A 22,042-nucleotide genomic window follows, 5' to 3' on the forward strand; every position below is an offset into this window, starting at 1 on the left:
CATACACATTTGTTTGGCCAAATCTTGACATACTGAACATATGTAAGGAGCACAAGGCATCCATACAACACAAGAGCTGGAAGAAGGTGGCAGGGAGAATTATTGCCTCGTTGTGATAGGGAGCTGAGGACAGACCCACAACAAACATCATGTACCCTTAGTTGCATCACTCAAGGAAGCTACTTACCTCTCCTGAAGAAATCCACAAGAGAGGTTTTATATGTGGAGAAGTGCAGGGAAAGACACTCACACAGCCTTTTGTACTCAATATGTTCACTGGTACATGTTCAGTTATTCTCATGCACTGCAAAACCTGCAACTCTACACTCAAGTGTTTTTCAAATCAGAATCAAGTAAACTCCTTCAACCAAAAAAAAAAAACTTACTGAAGCTCTTGATTCTTTAAATTGTTGATTGCCATCAACTTTGAGACAGAGTATGAGATGGCATCAGTTCAGAATATTTGCCTGTTCTCAAGCAAGGAATGTTGAGAAAGTTACATCCAGGACACAAAAAAACCGCATGGATTTGCCAGTGGAGGGAGAAGGATGTAGGCAAAACCCAAGACTTCCGTGCAGAACCAAAGGCAGGAACCCTCAAAGCAAATTAAGCACCAGGTGGTGTGGAAAACCAGAACTGTTAGTTGTGGACAGAGAAATCAGAACTAAACTCATGACATATATGAGTACTTCAGGAATGACCTCTGTTCTTAATTTCATTCCACAGAGCCTGGTAAGCATAGTACACCCAGGCTTTTTAGATTCCCAGACTCATGGAAAAACAAATGTTTCCATATGCAGTTCCAAGGGTAAGAAGAGGCTGTGGGATAAATAAATTGCAGTTCTGTCTTGTGGAACTGAAATCTTATTCCAAATAAGCTACAACTAAAAGTGGTCCTCAAATAAGGGAAACCTGTAATTACTTGTTTTTCCCCAGTCTGAATAAAATAATTTTGCTTCCAGAAGTGGCTTTACTGGCTGGGTTAAGATAATGACTCAATGTAGAGCCACCCTCCTCCTGAACAGTACACCTCTGACTTGAAATAATAGCTGAGATTGACTGATCACAGCTGTTAAGATATGTTAAAAATATCAAGGGAAGTCTATACAAGGTAGTTCCAAGGAAGATATGATTACATGCCTTCAAAACAAAGTAATCATAGAACACATTAAATGAAGATTTGCAATATTTTAGAAGACTGGTTTTTTAAGCACAAGAATATGAGGAACAGCAATGCTTGCACAAAGGCAGGTGTGCTCACTGATATGTATCCATTCATCCATTTGGAAGTGGGTCACAGCACCAGCTGATCAGAACAGTCATTTACTTCCACCATCAAATCAGAAAACCCTTCCAGAGGAGACAGCCATCAAGGGAGTTCAGACTCCTTACATGGGAACATGGAAGGATGCTGCTTGTGAGCACTTCAAATGTAAAAGATTGAAGGCAATGGGCACACTTGGGCATATAATAATTCTAAATACATGTTCCTCCAAGTACATACCATGTCACAGCCTAAACTGCAGGAGACACCAGCAACTTGCAGATCTTTTCTGAAGGGTTAAGTGACTCCATTACATTTTTCATACCTTCTTGCTGGCTGCATGAGAACCATTCTCAGAGAACATTCAGACTGACACTGCTGTATGTGGAGTTCAGAGGAAACAGCAGGAAGTAATTCTGATAAATCTTCCATAAAAGTAAACCAATGAGAAATAGCAGTAAAATGTTTAATGCCTGTAATTTATTGTACACATACTCGGCAAAACTTTTATGCATTTGGTGTGTGCTAAAGTATACACTTCCTTGACAGCACCAGAGAGCAGGTAAGCTATGGACGAGTTTTTAACCTGATTTGTCACATTGTGTAAAAAGACACTGCGCACACGATATCCCCAAAGGAAAAAAATCATTGGCTAAAACTAGAAGCACCCTTATTTACACACTAACACTTTAATATTGCATCACACCCACTCACCAAAATAAATAGAAATACATTCGTCACAATTTAAACACCAGTCTCTCCATATATTTATTTTCTGACATGTTTTGGTCTCCAGAAATATGCTATATCTAGAAATATGTATCAGCTACTAGATTATGTTACAAAAGGCAAAAAAAAAAAATAGAAAATTAGTTTTCCTGGACAATATTTTGGGCTTTACACAAAAATAAATCCAGATTTCCATAGAGATCTCATATACTTCTTGAAAGATTTTTATTTTAAAGCACAGCACAGAGTTGCACACTAAGGCTTCCTGTGATATGCAAAACCCTGGCCTCCAAAAGACATCGCTGTAAAGTGAAATACAGCTCACGTGTAAATACAAGACATTTTCAAAAAGTAGTCATCAATAGAAAGTGCCCTTCATTTGATTTAGCATTAGCAGTAAAGAAGTAGCTACCTTAATTGTGCAATCAAAGCCAGACCTGGAAGGGTTTTATGAAAAGTACATAATTTCACACTCTCAAGTTTAAGGATATAGAATCTGAGATACCAGAAACCAACCTTTTTATCCTCCTACATTCATTATTTTTTGACACAATTTAGTAAAAAGGCACATTGTCAAACGGTGAATTAAAAATCTAAAACCAAACCACAATTTCCTTAAATACAATTAAATCACTAGCTGAACATCCAATCCTGATAAACCAATGTAAGCATTCTTCCAGTTTTTTCTTCATCTCAAATTCAGATGCACTTTGGAAGTACTGAAATACTGTCATTAGATAAATACTATTAATCTGGCAAACAGTAAACATGTTTTTGGATACAAGGTCAGGAATTAAAAAACTAGTTTAGTTCCTTCCTAGCTGACATACAAATATGCAACAAATATGCAAGCACATTAAGAGCCAAACATTTGTACAAAATAGGAAACCCATCAGCATCCCATGCCAATTATGAGAAAGTACTTCTTGACTGTAAAATTACAAATGTGTCCTTGAATAATTTTTCAAACGGAATAGACAAAACTGAAGCAATGATCACTGCGTGAAGAAAGTTATGCAGTGTCTTAGGGAGGCTAGCAGAGTACATTCCAGTCACCATCTACATGACAAAGTGCTTTACAGATTAACAAGTTTAACTGATCTTGCATGGTTAAATAATCAGAAAGTGGTGAAATAATCAGGTTTTGCTTAACCTTATTTGTCTGAAATGCAGATTTCTTTCCCAAATGAACCAGTTTCAACTTAATATATTTCTTTTGCTTCATAAGAGACTTTTTTCTCCCCAGCCAGGTAGGAAGTTGCTCACAGATGATCTAGCTGTCTGGGTTGATGGACCTCGAGTCTTTCTCCAGCTAAAAAGAATAAAAAAGTACAAACCCAGAACTTGATCATGGTCCCAAAGCCCATTGTCCTGAATGGGTAATTCTAGAAGCCAGGAAATCTCCAACAGGAAATTTAAGATGGTCCCAATGCAGCAGAGAATACAACACACTTCTAGACAGTGAGGCTACACTATCTTGCATGATCTCAAGTGCATACACTGAGAAACAGTTTTTGTTAGTTAATAGCAAAAGTTAGAGCAACAATGGTATCCTCACCTGGGCTCCATATTAGCCAATACTGAGATAGTCTAGAGAGCCTATACCAGTAACTTACACCAGTATTTTGCGGAGGCAGTGAAATGGTACACCATTGACAGAAAACATCTTAAAAAGGCAAAGCTGTTTTTTCTTACATTAAGAATCAGATGTTTAAACTTCAGCAGCTTCCAAGACTGTTCCTTAAAGGTTGTTATCTGAACTGCTTCCTAGAAGCCGCACTGTTAAGAATAGCCCCAAGAGGAAAGATTGCTTTGTCATTTCTCCACAAGGTAATTTTTCTATTTTCCCCACCCCCAACCAATGCCCAAAGCCCTTTTTCTACTTCTTAACCTATTTCCAGCATTAAAACATAATGGCCTGAAGCAGCTGAATGCAGATGCTACCAATGGAGTTCTGGAGCTTGAGGCAAAGCTGAGTAGTGACACTGGTGAGCTTTGAAGGGCAACTTGGGGAAACCCAAGTAGATGCAACACCAGATTTGACCTTCAGGTCTCAGTGCAACTTCTGTTGACTTAATGAACCCTGTGCTGATTGTAAACAAATTCAGTTACTGAAACAAACAGTCTTTAAATGCATAGTTAAAAATAATGTGCAAATATGGGCATTAAGGTAAGTAACTGAACTAAGGCTCCTGCTATACATATTATTTTAGGTTTTTGGCTTGCTGAAATCAATCACAAGTATTAACTAGTAAACATGATGTTAATACTGAAAAGCTGCAAATGCATTCTAACAGAACTTAATTCTGATGTTCTTTCTGAACAGTAAAGCTAATCAGATAAATGACTGCTTCACATTTTAAATAATTTAACCATCGGATGTTTAATGCAAGAAAAAACACAGTTTGTAAAGCAGCAGTAGCTGTTAAACAAATCTAAAAATTTACAGGGCAGGAGAAGAATTCCCAAGCATGTGCTTGAGCTCAAAAGCACAGGTTACATACAAACACTAGAAATTTCTGTTTTCAGGGTGTGTGTTTCTCATACTGAATTAGACTGGCACTGGAATTCCAGACAGAGTAAAAGCCAACATAATCTTTTGGCTATATCCATCACTGCATGGTTTGCAAATGACATGCACTTTTCTGTTTAGAAATAAAGAAGTTCAAATTATTTTTATGGGTCCTCAAATTTAAAGATCTGCAGCACTTTATTGCCTTAAACACCTGTGGGCTGTGGTTGAATTTACACCCAAGCTACTGCTGTGCAGAAGATGACATTTTAACACTTTGAGGCTCAGGTTGGGAGATGGGGCAGGATACAGAGCAATCTCTCCAAGTGCCAAGAAATATCAGAGAACAAGAATGCTATTCCTTTCTTTCAAGTGAATGCAAAATTGGTTTACTGGTACGTGGCCCACACAGTTCCAAGTCAGTGCATAGCTAGTCAATATTTCTGCTGGCATCTTGAACTGGTTTAATCAATGGAAACATCTACTAATTTTATTCCATTTAATATGCATTAGTGCATTAATTTCTTCATTAAAAAACAACCCTGGCAAGTATTAAAAATAAATATCTTATTTAAGTCAAGCTAAAGCCTTGCTTTTCAGTACTTTAATCCCTTTAAATATTCTTTTGCCCGCTAACAAGCAAATGGGAACTGAAGTAGAGTAAGAGATGTATGGAGGCAGAGGGGAGCAGAAACATGAACAAAGCCAACACCGTGAGTCACTTAACGCGTCCTCAGCTTCTTCGACTGTCGCTTGCGTTTCAGCTCTTCTTCTTCCCGTCTCAGCTCTTCCAAGTCTTCCTGAACACCGAGCCTCAAGCTGCCAAACAAGATTAAATCCTTTACACTGCTACTCAGGACACTTGAGGTTTTACTTCCACATGCCCAAAAAGCAATGCTAAAAATACTACAGGTGATTTGAAGAATAATTTCATATCAGGTCTTCTATAATTATAGAATGAATGCAGCTTTTTTCAACCCTCCAAACCTCACTCCAGGATGTCAACAGTTTGGTTAACAGCAATCTCACTTAAAAATTGCCTTCATTTCTCCTAACTCTACTTAACAGACTATAGTGTTCCATGGGCTGCAGATATTCCTCAGGAGCCAGGAGGAATAAGGATATTGACTATAGCTTCAAAGATGCAAGTTTCTAATGTTCAAGGCACCTTCTGAATAATCATATAGAACCAAAGAATTTGGTGACTCCATGCATTCCAATATTTGCATTTTCGATAGAAAACCCTTATAGCTCTCACAAGGCTTGTCCTATCACTCATTTAAAAACAAAGAATCAGCTTATCTCATAAGAATTCTGCAGGCCCAAAGGTCAAAACCAATGTGAAAATATCACCTTCATAATTTATATCAGTGACTATACAAGCTTGTCAGCATACTTTCTCTACTTCTATAGAAATAGACATACACATATGTATAGATAAAAACAAAAAAATGTCCAGACCTCAAACTAGCAGAATATTGTAATGCTTGGGACCAATTAAAGAATTTGGAATTTCAAATGAAATGTATAATTTAAAATTTTTTTTGAAATTAATTAGTTTTGTTTTTTATTAGTTCTTAACAAGCAAGATTTGTGAAAGATAAGGACATACACAACTTATTTAGTGTATCCACTACTGGCTGTATGAATTCCATCTTTTACTTAAGCTTTCTTATAAAAAAACTGTAAGGCTTGCTGTTAAAAGCAGAGTGGATATTTGCTAGCTTAACCCTATGACTTGAGCAATAAACAAACTTTACAATTTGTATCCAAGTTCAAATCCATGCATACCTCCTAGCTTCTTCTTTCTGTTGCTCTCTCCAGCTGCTCTCCATATAACGTAAGGCATAATCACTTTCATCTTTGTACCTGAAAATTAAATATCAGTTTGTAGCATATTAAAAAATAGGAAATGAATTAATATCCCTTCTTAGGAAGAATCATTACTTGTTCTATTGCTTGTTCTGCAATATCTTAAAATTGTTACTTCTCTTACCTTTTCCGGTCATAGCCAAATATTTCCCGAATATGTTTTGATATTTCTTCTTGAGATTCCCCTTCATCTTCAATGAAGTCGTCCATTTCAGAGTCATATTCATCATCATCATCATCATCTATTTGTCTCTTGTAACTAATAGGTGGTCTTCCAAGACCTAAATGACAGGAGACAATAAAATCATTAACTAATAACATGAACATAATTTTAATTTACCAGTACTTCTCCTTGCTATGCCTTGGGCATAGCCATTTTCTGGACTTCACGGTGGAAAACTTCTGCCTCAAGTTAACCAGCATTTCTTAGAAATTCAGCAAGAGAAGATACTTCCTGAGTTGTGCTAGAGGAGATTACCTATCAGGATCAGCAATGGCATCCTGAGGAAAGCAGATATCTATTCTTTGCTCTGGACTTTCCAGACACTTATTCACTACACTCCACACTGCTTGCTCCTGATCAGAAATAAATTTTTAGAACAGCTTGTCACTGATAAGATAAATCTGCCAAAACACTGAAATGTAAAACCTGTGAGTAATTTTTTATCTAGCCCTTCAAGCATCTGTTATTTAAGACACAACAAAGTTTTATAGATCAGCTATTAAGCAATGCTGGAAGCAAATACTTCAATTCTTTTCTTTCTAACAGCTAACAGTTCATATACCAGTATCCATCACAGGCTGCTTAGCTTTCTTTCATGTGATACTTCACACCACCTGTATTTCAAAAATTACAAGCATAGGTAAAAATAAGTAAAATAAATTAAAAGCTGCTATATTTAATTTTATTTCAATTATTAAACTGTTCTTATCTGAGTTTCACTTATTTTTTTTCCATTTCTTCTCCCTACCAGGGGACAGGGCATGCAAGCAGCTGCACACTACTTAGTTGCCCGTTGGAGTTAAACTACAACAGTGAAAAAATGCTTTGTTCTATAAATGCATACCTTGTGGATGAAGCACAGGTCTATGCCCTGGAAAAGGTCTCATTCCATTCATCTGTCCATTGCTAGGTCTCGTGACAAGGTTTTTAGAAGAAATGGTTTCTGACACGACAGTACACTTGGGTTTCCCAGCTGTGCCCGGGCCGCCGCCTGGTCGCGCAGCTGCTGCGCTTGTGCTGCTGCCCGGCCTCCCTGGGCCAGTACCCAAGCTGCTGCCTGGCTGCCTGGCTCCTGTGCTTGGACTGATTCCTGGCCTTCCTGGTCCTGTTCCCAGGCTGCTGCCCGGTCGCCCCGGTCCTACATTTGTGCTGCTGCCCGGCCTTCCCGGCCCAGTGGCCAAGCTGCCGCCCGGGCGCTTCAGTCCCACGCCTGAGCTGCTGCCCGGGCGCACAGGTCCCGTGCTCGAGCCGCCCGTCGGCCTTCCCGGTCCCACACCTGAGCCACCTCCTGGTCGCCCAGGTCCTGTGCTTGAGCTGCTGCCAGGCCTCCCAGGTCCTGTGGCTGAGCTGCTGCCCAGTCGCCCAGGTCCTGAGCTTAAAGCACTTCCTGGCCTTCCCAGTCCCACACCAGAATTGCTGTTTGATCGTCCCGGTCCTGCACCTGAACCGCCACCGGGATGCCCAGGTCCTCCTTTTCCTAAGCTGCTGCCCGATCGCTTTGCATTGGAGTTGATTCCAGGTTGAAGAGCTGCAGGTTTTCCTGGTTTTTCATGGGCAGGCTTTTTCAGGCTGGATTCTTTCACAGAGGGCATTCTCTGAGCCCCATTGGCCGTGGGTTTTGAGGGTGGCACCTGAGAGCTTGAGCCGGACTTTCTAATACCATTGACAGGTAATTTATTATGACTGCTACCAGAAGAGCTTTTTAAGGAACCATTTTGTGAGTTTTTTTCCATTTGATCAAGTCTGGAAGAAGATGATGACCGTGGATGTTTTTCAGTCAATGCTGGTGCTTTGGATTTCTTATCAATACTACCCATAGAAAGAGACAGACTGCTATTAGATGTGGAATGTTTATCTATGGAGCTTTTATTAAGTTTTGTGTTTACAGATGCTTTTTGAGAAGACAGTTTTTTTGAAGAATTAGATATCCCTGTAGGCTTAATCTCTTTCTCACTTTTCTTATGCATTTCTACTTTTTTGTTTTTGCGTCCCAAAAACTCCCTCTCTCTCAATTCTTCTGCTGTTCTGGGCCTCTCTTCAACCTTTTTCACTGGTTTTATTTCCACTGGCTCATATTGTTTCTTTTCAGCAAGCCTCAAGAGCTCTGCAAAGTTCAGAGGTGCAGGTGCACTTTTGGGAGGTGCCTTTGGTTTCACTGCAGCTTTGGATGGTTTCTCTTCATATTCTTCTTGCTCATGCTCAGATTCCGTCTGACTGTATTCAAGTTGCTCAGTTTCATCTTCTGTTGCATACTCAGCCTCTGGAGCCTGAGCAACATTCTCACAAGCCCTCCTCTTTTTAGGCTTCTCTTCAACAGGAACACCATTATAACCATAAAAATTATCCTTGGTTCGTGAGGCCATAGCTCTTGCCTTTCTGTCATGTTTCAGTTCAATACGCCTCGCCAAGAGCTGCTCTTTCTTCCTTCTTTCTTCCAGTGCTGCAAGAAAACCAGGTCAAAGTTACACAAAAAGCACTACTTTTTATGTCAATATTTTCCAAACTAACAAACCACTTAGGACAGCAACTTAAGGATATCTGGTTAATAGCTATCCAAAATAGATGAGAAAGTGACCCCAGGTCTGCCAACAGGACAAGCTGACCCTCCTGTGTCAGCTGCTCCAACAATGGCAAACAATTGAGTGAAATGCTGCTCTAACAAAACCCACTAAGGCTTTCTGAGGGAAGCAGCTTTCCAGGATGCTATAAAAATCGTGGAGAGCCTTTGTATAAGGAGGTACAGAAGTTATGGGATCTCTGTGTAGCAAGAGGGAGTTCTGAGACTGAGCAAGAAAATCTTGAGACTATACAGAACTTATAATCAAATGTTTAAAGGAAGTTGAGGAAGGGGAGAGACTAAGAGTATTGGGGGGATAATAACTGGAAAACAGCCTAAGTGTGTGTGTGTGTGTGTGTGTGTGTGCGTAGAGGGATAAAAGGGAGACACAGATGCAGCTGAACGCAGATAAATAAGCAGCTGGTCATTACACAAGTCTGATAGAGCCCTGTGCCCTATCTCCACAGCCTGTCCTATATCCTTGCTGCTCTGGCTTAGCTGCTGTCTGCATGAGTGTGCTCTCTATCTTGTGTCTGACTTGCTGACAAGAGTCTCGATGAATTAGCTGGTCAATGAGACATCCAAATACCACATACTGGACAGACCAAGAAGTAGGGGCTAACTACAAGAAGATTCAGAAAATGTAAAAATTCCTAGAAAATGGATCAGGCTACTCTTATTTTGGGTGCCTATAAAGATATCATTCCTTGTCTGTGTTATTCTATTGTCAAGGGCTGTGACAGCACAGAGTGTACCAGCATGCCCCATGTGGAATTTGTGCTTAGTCTTGCTTCTGGACCTGGCAACAGGATTAAGGAACAGACTCATGACTGGTCCAGGAGAGGAAGAATAACCTGGGCCAGCCAGTCTACCAGATTTGGCTACCTTTAACAAAACATTAATAGCAAAAGCAATGCAGTACTAGTTTATTCCATAGACTATTTAAAGGAAGTATAAAAGTGGAGAAATCATGTCTCAGAGACTCTTTAATCTGGTGTATCAATACAGACTGATACAGAACAATACAGATTAAAACAGAACAATAGCAACTCTTTCCATTTTTTCACACAGACGAAATTTTCAAAGTTAAGCTAACGAAAGTTGAGATAGTTTTTTGCTCTTCACCTTAACTGCTATCTCAACCTCCAGCCATAAATTCTAATGTAGCTGAGTAATGTTTTAACCCCTTAGGAAAGCAAGCAAATGTCCCCAGCCCTTACTTAGTGCTAGCTTTCTCTCAGCATCAGCTCTATGCATAAATTCCAGAAACAGATGTGGAGCTGTATTTGCAAGAAATTTGAATAAGGTGACAAATAGCAAAGAATAAATTAAAGTCTCCCATAGGAGATATTTTGTACTTTTACCTTTTTTTCTCTTTTCTTCTTCTTGCCGTCTGAGAAATGCCTGCACTGCTGCAGACTCTACACCTTTGACTTTGGGAACTTTTTTGGGAGGACCAACAGCCAAACTGTACCTTTTCTGCAAAGAACAAAAAAATATGTCAGAAGAGTTAAGAAATGAAAAAAATCCATCTTTAATAACTGAGGTGTTGCATAACAGTCCTGTACTTGGCTTAAGCACAGAGCTGGTACAGAGTAAACAATGAATTCCCACTGGAACTGAGGGTTGTGCTGGATACATTTGACTCACAGCTGTACTTTAAGGCTGAGCAACCAGCCCCAAATCCTCGGGAGAAACTTGCAAGCTAGAAAGTGCCTGGTCCAAGGGAGTAGATGTGTCTTGAAATTTTTTTTTTCTTCAGAACCATCAGAAGAGCAAGATAACCAAAGTCCAGAACAAGATATCAGCACTAAGATAAGGACAATTGTCTAGTCTATACATTGGCCAGCAGCCCACCACTTCACCCTATAAATATTGCAATCAGGATGAGCCTGATTTGAGCTCTGCCTGAAGTGCAGCTTACCTGGATGCCAGGAGAGCCCTTGATCAGGGACACCTCTCAGGGTAAGAAATTCCTTACCTGAAACTAAGAGATCCTTCCTTACCCAAGGTGGAGAGATTCCTTAGGCATGACAGATCCTCAGCAGGTGACAGAGGATGTTGCATTGGTATTAGGAAACATTACTAATCCATCCAGCCCATATTATTACAAACACTGTATGGACAATTCCATTAGATATATACCATTGACCAAGCCTGAGACTAAGAATGGATCCAGCCACTCCAAACTGAGTTTAGAAAGCAAGGAGTCCACACAGAACCTTGTGTCTCAACAGGACTGTGCTTCTTGCTCTCTGCATTGCCAGTCCCTGAGAATTATCCTAAATGAGCTCGTAAACGAATGAATTTGAACTCAACCTTCTTTTTTGTATGTTTCTTCCATTAATAAAATAATAAAATGAACTTTGCATTAAACCTTGTCAAACCCCTGTTGAACTTTGTTAAATTCCAGTGAATTGTCTAATCATTCTTTTATCTCAGAACACCAACAATACTGATTTGAGTTCCTGCTGGCAGTGACCTTAAACACAATACTGCTGTACATCAAGGAGTTAGTGACCCACACACCAGCTGACCTGAAACTCTACTTATCACCTGAGACCAGTGTGACCTCAGCACTAACTATGAGAGAATACACAGCCCCCACCTGGCAATTACAGCACTTGCACATGGCGTAACTTGCCAGGAGAGGAGAAGGCTCCAGGGAGATCTTGTTGCAGCCCTTCAGAACTGAAAGGGAGCTTATAAGAAAGATGGGGACAGTTTTTAGCAGAGACAGTAGCAATAGGACAGGGGGTATTGGTTTTAAACTAAAAGAGGGCAGATTCTGACCAGAAGTTGTTTGAGGGGAACAGTAAACACTGGCTCACATTGCCAGGAGAGGCTGCAGAACCCCCATCCCTGGAAACATTCAAGGTCAGGTTGGACAGAGCTCTGGGTGACCTGATCTGTTTAAAGATGTCCCTGCCTATTGCAGGGGAGTTGGACTAGATCACCACTAATGGATCCTAGTCTGTGATTCTATATCTCATTATATCCTGAGGTGAAGCTGCATGTTTTCATATAACATCCTTTTACTTGGCAGAGGAAATGATAAATTGCACTATGAACTTCCCAGGACCTCCTGCAAAAGCTCTAAAGACTGTAGCACTGATTACATGCACCACAGACAGGATTTGCACAGCTTGCCATGCTTAAAAGTCTGTCCAGTGCTGTTCAACCTGGGGTTCCAGCAAGTGAATAGATGCAAAGTTATCTATGCTACCCCCTTTTTTGCTTCTCTTATATCCAATAAAGGTTACTTAAATCAATGTTAAGTGCCCAGGTGCCTCTTACTGGGTTCTATAACAACCATTTGCACTAATGTGCTGCACCTGTCCAGACACTGCCTTTCACAAATGTACCAGGTTGTGCCTGAAACTGGAAAAATAGAGACTTTTTTTAAACTTCTTCCCACAAACAAAATACAGAAGAAAAAACAAAGCAATGAGAGAGACAGTTGTAAATATAAATGCAATAGAAGGCAGTTAAACCCAGAAAGCAGAAGGAAAGCAGAATACATTTAGGAATAACAGAAACCCCAATCCAAAACTGAGGTTTGAGAGGGTGGGGTTTTTTGTTTCAAAAGTAAGCCAACAGTTCTCCCACATGAGACATTAAGATTCTCACCAAATGAAAGAGATGTGAAAAAAGACCCAAAAAAAAAAAAGTATCACTAAAGAGCAACACAAGTCAGCATTTCTATAAATATCTTTCTGTCCTCATAAAGCCTTATGAAACTTAACTAAAATAATCAAAACAAAATATCTGGTAAGTAAACCTACATCCAAATGTTTTAGAAGCAATAATCAGGCAAGCTGGCAGCCTAGCTCCCTATAAACATCAATATCACACAATGCAAGCCTTCATTCTCATTCCTGATTCACTGATCAGCAGCACATGAATGGATCTCGGTTCACTTTAATTACTAACATGCAAAGCCATAAATTAGCTTGAATATACATGCACTAAGGAGCAAGGTTTGGAGGCTCCTTTGTAAGCTGCATCCAAAACTGGCTCCAAGAAGGGCACCTACAATACCAGCCATTGTAGTCTTCTCAAGCAGTTTCTGAAATGAGCAGAGCACAATTACTAAGGTGCACCATCCACACACATTGCATATTCAAACCTGCCCTGTCACCTCAGCACATTAAAGACCCACTGCAGCCAAGCTCATTTACTGAGTTTCACCTCTACACTAGGAAGTTTACCAAACCTGAGAACTGATTTTCCTGTTTGCACCAAAAGAGTTCCAGGACTTGACTGCTCAGTTCCTGAACTGCCATGCAGCACTGCCTCTCAGCTTTTGCTCAAATGTAGCCCATGGCTTTGTGTCCCAAAGAAACCTGGTTTGCTCCATTTGAACTGGAACGGACAGGGAGGCAAAGCAATCCACACATTATCAGTCAAAATCCTGTCAGAAACAGGTTGAAGCAAATTAGTACTTTAGAAATTATTTGCAGTACTTTGCAGTATACTCATCTTAGTATAATGATGTCCCTGTAAATTATCTTACAAAGTTAAACACATCATGTTTTGCCATTGGTAACCTAATTTGGCAAAGTTTCATTAATTATTCCATTTCAACTGTGCCTTCAGTTTTGAAAACTCTGTTTTAAAAACTGTGCAGCACTCAAGCATCTTTTCCAGCCTAAATGATTTTGTGCCTAAGGAGCACCTTTGGAAACTGCTAAACAGCAGAGACAAATGTAGATTGATCTATTCTGTTGGGAAACCTTATAAAGAATTAAAGTGATGGGGAAGCAGTTTTCAGGCTTTGTTTTGCTGCACTGTGACTAACAGCCCTATCCAGGAGCGGGTTTGTAAAGTAGCTGGACAGACAAGCTCATTTCTGACTGCCGTTAACAAGACAAATCATGCAAAATTTCAATTAAAATTTCCAATCAGTAGCATTTCTTAATATTGACTAACAACTGAAAATACAGCAAAAAAAATCATAAATGAATATTCATTTTCTGTAATACTGTTGATACAAGTCTTGCTCACTTCCATTCAGTAACAGCATAAAATAACCTGCTGAACTGTAGCCTTTCTAAAAGCACTGAACCATACACTCATTCTGCAAACACCAAAAAAGTGTTTTATATGCAGTGCAAACGAATAGGCATCAGACTGCAGGTAAAGCAGGCCAAATAAGCCAGCACACGTCACTATACCATCCAAACAGCAGCTGCACTAGTCTGGCTTTTAATGACTATTGCTAAGTTGGTTAAATCAACAGAGGAATAGCAATGTTTAGCCTTTAGGAAAGAGCAGGTCATGCTGTTCCCAGAACACTGCACTCTTCAAGCTGTAAACAGCGATTATTTGCTTTGAAGTCACTGACTTCCTGCAAAACGTGGCACATGATCCTGATAGAGTTGTAGCTACTTTGATGTCAGCACTCAAGTACCAAATCTTGGACTATAAAACAAAATTTATAAAATAATTGCAGACTTTTTGGCACCCAAATGAAATCCCAAGGGCCCTAGACCAAACACAGATAGCCAGAAGTAGCAGTAGTAGCATTGCCTTTAACAATGGTCAGTATTTAGACAGGTGGCAATGCAGGATCAATGCAAGTGATCAATTCTGCCAAACCCAGTTCTCAAGCAGAGCACCTGAGCAGCTCAGTCTCTGCAATGGGCTTGCACATGCAGTGCAAAGACAATTCCACTTGTGTTATCCACTGCAGGCAACTTGCAGGGGCTCTCACAGGCTGGGGAGATTCTTTTATTTGCCTGTTTTTCACTAGCATGTTACAACACTCTGTCTTTCCTTCACAGATAATTTCTTCCTTATCATTTGCCAAGACATGTAACCTTCTCCAATGGGAAGTGCCCGTTTCCCCCCAAATATTCCTCAGGGTTGTCTTAAGTTGCAATGCAAGATGTAACCAGAACTATGTACTCCATCACCGTCTGTGGGGCAGTGTTCTTTATCTCTTCCAGACCCATCCTCCATCCAGGGAGATATCTACTGTAAATGGGCCACTGAGTCTCACTGCAGGACGGATAAAATTACATCATCTCATGGCGAGATGTTCTGCCCAGGGGGAGGAACCATTCCTACCTAGATAAAAATTTGAGAATTGGAACACCAGAGGAGCCTTTTCCACCTAATTCCCAAAGGAAGACCAGGCCCATCTACACCACCACTGGCCCTTCAAAGAAAAATCGACACCCTTCTGTAGGATCACTGCTTCAACAGACCCACATCTGTCACTGCAGGACTGCAGCCACCATTTTATCAGATTGCTACCAACACCCTGACCCACCCACAGGGTGTCAGCTCGTATTCTGACTCTGTGTCTTTTGTATTATTGCATTTTTATTTTAATTCTCCTGGTAAATAATTGTTATTCCTATTCCCATATCTTTGCTTAAGAGCCCCTTAATTTCAAAATTATAATGATTCAGAGGGAGGGGGTTTACATTTTCCATTTCAAGAAAGGCTCCTGCCTTCCTTGGCGGACACCTGTCTTTTAAAGGCAAGGGTATAATTTTCTGAGAACATCAGGAATGGTTCATCCTTGTTAGTGTCACTCTGGCAATGCCAGTCCCTCAAAAGGCAGCTTCCCACATTGTAAGTGGCCATTTGTGTCCACTGCCCAGGGGCCTCTCTGCCCTTCATCCTGAACTGGTATTTCCAAAGCTTCTGCTACAGATTCACCACGGGGCTCCCAGCAGCTGACTCTGCAGTGAGACTGTCTTAGAATATACACACGGTGATTTCGCAACTGCTTCTTTCAATTTCTGCTTGTGACAAAGTAAATACTAGCTAACAAGCATGTTTAAATTTGCTTCATTTCAGGTTCTAACAACTCCTACCAAGAGAAAGATAAAACGCTCAGCTTATCAGCTCACTGCTCTCCTTCTCCCAAAACCAATTCAACAAGTTCATGCATTTTATTCCTAAGAAAGCAAAAATTATTTTCTTCCAATTTTGCAACTGCTGCCACAACACCCAAGCAGAATCCTTAGCTGGAAAAAAAATTGCAGATTTCTATGAAAAGTTGCTTTACACAGGAGGAAGAAAAAAAAAAAAAAAGATCAGGAATAAGAAAAGTTGGAAATTTTCCTAGTCAGCATTTAAACCTCGACAGTCTGGAACTTTACTATCAGGTCAGTCAAGTTGAGAGCAAAAGCCCTCCTCACCCCCGCCAGCATTTCACATTGTGTATCTTGCAGTTCCCTCCTGCGGAGGCTGATGCAATCCACATAATTTTAGCCTGGTTTTGAGGCCAGTTTTAAGCACACAATGAATGCACACACATCAATCGATGGCAGTCTGGTCCTACAGCAGCAATCGGCACTTCACAGCCATTCCCATTATTTCTCGTGCTGGGCTTCTCTCGCCCGCGGGCAAACGCTCGATAATTTGCAGATTGAATTCGATGGGCAGGCTCTGTACCGCAAGGTCCTCTGAACAAACTCAGGGATTCTGTTAGTGTTTCGCTTCACAAACACCGAATTCCTCCTGGCTACTTGTATCTGTCAGCTTCACTGGAGGCTGCTTTGTATCAGTCCAACTTCCAGGGAAACCTCACAAGTGCTGACGCGGATGAAGAGCTCCTTCAGTTCTGCGCCACCACTTTGTGGTTAAATTGTATCGGGTTTCTGTAAATTCTGTACACCAAAGTTCCACCCTCAGTTAAAAGGAATCCGGAGCAATATGAGATGCTACACTGTCATTAACAGTTTATTAGAAACAAAGGTGAAAGAAAAGAAGGACTTGGTTCCAGCTATCCTTAGGGTTTTCTTTTTTTTTTTTTTTTAACTGCAATAAAATTTCATATTTTAAAGAATAGCTACAATAAACATATCTGAAAGTGCTTTGTCACATCATGTGAAACACGTGGCATAACCCAGTATACCAATTTCACCAAAAAGAGTGACACAATCTATTTAAACCTCTCTAAAGTCAACATTAAATCTCATAGCTTATCATGTCTAGCCAAAGCAAGACCACACTGAAAAGCAGATCAAGTGCTAATATGAACACAGGTAACAAAATACAGCAATGAAACCCCTATGGAATATTAGATGATAAAACCTGGGGCTCTACTCACAACTGCTGTGAAGATGATTAGCAGCACATCATTAATAGCTCAGGCAGTAGTTCATATATGAACTGTTTTATTTAGAAACAAAACCTGATGCAACTAACAGGGCACCAAAAGGCTGATATCAGCAATGTTCCTTTTGAATCTGGATTTCCATAGGGAGATGAACAAGCAGATTCGTTTTTACAGGGACATGATGTAATATCTGCTTTATCCAGGCCCCTCTTTTACAATACAAGGCCACATTATTTCTTAGAGTTTTTATGTAGTTTCCACTTTGAACTAAACATGACCTGTTCTAGTGTGTATATATATTTATATATACTTTGAATATACACTACTGAATCATGTCACTGTTTTTCATTACAAAGGGCATGGAACATTTAGTTAGGTGCACTGTAAAGTTTAAAACAAACTTCTCAGAGAGAAATTCAGAGGATATGCTTGTTAATGCAGGAACTCACATTTCTGGAAACCTGGTAATTTTATACACCAGTAAATGTGCAATTAGTCTATATGGCATTTTTAACAAAGGTATTTAAAAATAATTATATTCTTCTTATATAAACACATTTAATATACTAGCTTTAACACAGAGGAGTTGTTTAGATGTCCAGTGATTGTAAAATCTCCACGGGCTCTCTTTTAAAGCCCAGCAGCTGCAAAGAGCTTCAAGCAGTGCCAAGTGCAGCTCTGCTTTTGCTCAGAGACTGGGGCCAACTGCAGAGTTAAAAGCTGCACCACTAATGTGCTAAACCAAACTGTTTCAACTATGGATTCAATAGCACTCTCACTCCATGAGTTAATCAGGAATTAGCAAATCATAATGCTGACTTTACTAAAAAGAGTAGCTAAACCCTCATTCATTGCACAAGAAGCAGGATCCCCTCCCTCCATCATCACATCCACAATGGAGATTGTGGCAGATATTTCATCAATTCATCATCATGGATTAAAACTTGTGACAAAAAAAGTAGTGGCTCACACAGCAAAGCTGGTTGGGGAAACTGAGAATGTAAAGAGAAGCTTTAAACATCTAAAACAATAATTATAATAACCCAGTGACAACTTAGTGAAACAGCTTAAGACCAATCAAACGGGCATTTAAATTTAAATATCCTAAAGTATTTCTGTATTTGTTACTTTATCATTTATGTTATGAACCCGATTCCTGTGTAGGGTCAGAGACAAATTAAACATGCCTAAATATAAAAAAAAGTTGATTTTATAAGATTTTAAACCCACAATGGAAACTGATTAATTTCACAAGTACCATATGGTCGGTACATATTATCAACTGGTCAGGCTATTAGTGAACATTACCAAAGTTTTACTAATGATAGAGACACTGAGATATTCACTAGTTCTGACACCACCTAAGTGAAGACACTGTACAATTGAGAGTATGGAGGTTTTTTCCTGGTTTTCCCACAGTTTTTGCTAAAAACACCTACCCCTCATTTACACTGGGTTTAAGCAAACTAATCACAGAAACAACTCTGGCACTCTGTTGAAAAGCAAACATAAAGTGTCTCCCTAGCTGGTGGCTACCAAGGAGAAAACATTACTTATCCAAATAAGCACTCAAGACTTGTAATTTGGGTCCTCCCAGAGGAATGAAACCCAGGATGTGAATGTATGAAAAGGCCACGTGCCCTTCCTCCTGCCGGATTTCATCCAGGCGAGTCAGTGGCTTACTGCACACGGAATCCACACGCTACTGATAGCTTGAACTAAATCACAAACTGCTGAAGTACAGACCTCAGAACAATGTTAACAATACACCCAAAGCCTTCGGCCGGCCCTCCCCACAGCGCTGTTACACCTTATTCCTTCGCGGGGCACACAGAGCCTTCAGACAACGCAGCCCATTCACCCGAAACTTGTCACTTTGTCTCCGGCTCGCACTGGGGACGTGGCAGACTCGCGTTCTCAGCTCGAACAAAAGGAGCGAGCCGGCTTTCGGGCACTGCCTTCCCCCGCAGCACGGCTCCGCTCCCGGAGGGATGCCGGCGCTGCCAAAGCAGCAGGGCGAGCCGCGGCTGCCCGCTCCCAGCCCGGGGTGCCGGCACCTGTTGACAGAAGGGGCCCCGCTCGCCCCCTCCCTCACACAGACGCTTTCCCAGCCCCAGGAGCGAGCAGCCCCGGCCGGCGAGGCGAAAGGCCCGGCAGGGACAGCGGTGGGCGCTGCCCGGCAGGGGCCGAGGCGGGAGGAGCTCCCGTGGCCGCGGGGCCCTCCCCGGGCCCGACCGCCGCCGCCGCGCCCCGGCCCCGCGCCCCCCGGCAGCCCCAGCCGCCCCCGAGCTCACCGGCACCGCGTTCAGCCCCTGCTGCTCCGAGGCCATCACGAGAATGTTGTGGAAATCCATGGCCAGGCCGGAACACGGGGGGGCTGCGGCAGCCGCCCCGCTCGCACTGCCCGCCGTCCCCCGCCCGCTCGGCCCCGCTCGCTTCCGCCCGCTGCCGCCTACCCTTTATATAAGCTCGCCCGTCGCTGGCGTCACTTCCCCTGTGGCGGAGCCTCGCCACGGGAAACGGGGCTGGACCAGGGGAGGGAACGGCGAGAGGCGTCTCGGGAGCCCCGCGGGACGGCAGGGCCCGGAGCGGCGGCGGGGGCGGCCTTATGAGACCACCGGGGCGGCCCCGCCCGGCGCCTCTCGCCGCCCCCCGCTCACAGCTGGGGCCGGTGCCGGGATTGTCCCTCCGCCCGCCTCGGCTGCGGCCCTGAAACACCTCAGGGAGAGGGGACACGGAGTGATGGCTCCAAACTGAGAGGGAGCAGCCTTAGATTAGGTGTCGCGAAGAAATTCTTTACTGTGAGGGTGGTGAGGCACCGGGACCTCTTGCCCAGAGAAGTTGTGGGTTCCCCATCCCGGGAAGTGGTCAAGGAATGGTTGGATGGGGCTTGACACAACCTGATGGAGTGAAAGGTGTCCCTGCCCACAACAGCGGGGTCAGAACTAGATGATCTCTAAGGTCCCTTCCAACCCCATCCATTCTATGGTTCTGTGATTACCACCCCCAACCTTGGCGTGGGGATGTGTCAATAAAACATAAAAAACTTGTACTTTCTTCTTTTTTCCCATAGCAACTCTTCATTTTTCAGTGACAGTGAGAATTGTGGCGGTTTGAAAGGAAAAAGCCTTGGGGGCAATGGCCAGTAGCACCAAGCACACCCTGACACCTGCCCCTGTCCCTCCTGCATTCCCAGCTGCCAGCTCATCCCTGAGTGGACATCAGCTAGGCAGAAACTCTGTAACAAAGGAGGAATATGGATTAAGTTTCCTCAGCAATGTTTCTTGGCTGATCGAGGCTTCAGAATTGGTGCTTGGCTTGTAGGGGTGTCACAATTGCTTCAGCAGTGCCCTCCCAGCTGCAGGAATACTGCTGGATAAACAGGGCTGCCAGGAGCAATGCTGACCAGCAGAACAACATGCTGGTGTGTGTGTGGCCAAACAAAATGCTCTGTGTGTGTGTATGTTTAAATATTTTTCTAAGTCTGACGACCCAGAAAATTGTGCAAGAACACCAGCTGACTGAAGACTTCCCTTGCATTGGTTACCAGGTCATTTCCTGGATCTGTTATCTGAGATCCATCTGACAAAAATTCCTCTACTCCACACTGCTTCTCCTAGAAATGTGGGCATTGAAAGAAAGCTTTTTTCCATCATTTAAACCTTTAGTATAAATTCTTTAACGCTGCTAGTACTTGACAACTCTTCAGTCTCAGTTCCTCCAGTTCCTTCCTGCCTTTTCCAGTTTCCCTTTACCTCTCCAGTGCCCTCACTTTTTTGTTGTATCTGATATTATCTTCTGAGCGTGTCTATAAGTCACATTGCAACCTGGTGTAAAGACGCCCAGTGAGGCCTTGGCTGATGGGAGGGACAGGACAATTTGTCTGAGCCAGGCACTGCACCAGTTAATTTGCAGGGCCTTTGTAGTTCTTGAGCACAGGAGATCCAAGTTGTTCCTTTAATGCATGCTCTGGTGTCTCTGCATGGCATCAGTCAATGCAGGGTGGACAGTCCTCCTGACCTACCACTGCTTTTTCTTGGGAGAGTTCTGATTTAACTCCTTATCCTGTAAGAACTTAATCCCTCTCTCTTTTCCCCTTTTTATTCTCATCTCCATTTACTGACTTTTTACTTCTGACTCAGACCTTGTCACCTCTTCTTGTTCCCACCCTCTTTGTATTATGATTTTCTTATTTTAAGGCTTCCTAGTGTGGCTCTCTTCACAGGCAGTTAGTGGTTCATCAATTTTCATCCCATTTTTGGCATTGTGTTTCCCTCTGTGCTACTGTCTGTAAGGTTGTGATGTTATTTTCTGGCAGTCTTATCTGCTACCTCATCACTGCTGTGGTGCTTTCATCAGAATTTCCCTGCTCCAGCTTGAATTTCTGGTATCTCCACTGTGCCCTTCCTTGAGAGGCTTTTAGTATGACTCAGGTTCCTGTATGACAGCAGTACTGACAGAGCAATGATTGCTCTTTGACTTTTGTGCGTGCTCTCTTTGGTCCACGTTAGAGTTGGCAGGAACACTTGGCTAAATGCAGACTTCATTCTGCTGACTGTGATCCTCGAGATGAGTGGAGGAAAATCTCTCCCTGCATCTACAAGAGGAGTTACAGGCAGGCCAGGGAATGGCACTGCAGCTGCAGTGTGTGGCATGTCACTCTTTGGAAACCCCTAACCACAGCCGCTGCCTTTTCCTGGAAATGACAATCCTGTGACATCACATCCCTCAGCAGAGGGGATTTACCTCCGTGTTTCTCCAGTGGGAGAAACAACAGCACTGTGTAAAAGTGTGCTGTGGGCATT

The 22,042-nt window shown here is 42.1% G+C and overlaps 1 protein-coding gene across 2 annotated transcripts; it reads right to left on the reverse strand.

The window, feature by feature from the left end:
- Window positions 1–2,003: 2,003 nt before the first annotated feature.
- SPTY2D1 (SPT2 chromatin protein domain containing 1) lies at window positions 2,004–19,659 on the reverse strand. Of its 2 annotated transcripts, XM_059475444.1 has the most exons (6): window positions 19,532–19,659; window positions 10,522–10,636; window positions 7,445–9,040; window positions 6,502–6,658; window positions 6,297–6,374; window positions 2,004–5,324 (listed from the first exon to the last, which is right to left on the reverse strand). In XM_059475444.1, the coding sequence occupies exons 1-6, from the start codon at window positions 19,589–19,591 to the stop codon at window positions 5,228–5,230; spliced, it is 2,103 nt and encodes a 700-aa protein (XP_059331427.1). In that variant the 5' UTR covers window positions 19,592–19,659; the 3' UTR covers window positions 2,004–5,227. The 2 variants fall into 2 exon arrangements, with proteins under 2 accessions (XP_059331427.1, XP_059331426.1); XM_059475443.1 differs by lacking the exon at window positions 19,532–19,659 and having other exon boundaries at window positions 10,522–10,957.
- Window positions 19,660–22,042: the final 2,383 nt, after the last annotated feature.

This window comes from Ammospiza nelsoni, chromosome 6 (assembly GCF_027579445.1).
Source record: "Ammospiza nelsoni isolate bAmmNel1 chromosome 6, bAmmNel1.pri, whole genome shotgun sequence".
Taxonomy (NCBI): Eukaryota; Metazoa; Chordata; class Aves; order Passeriformes; family Passerellidae; genus Ammospiza; species Ammospiza nelsoni.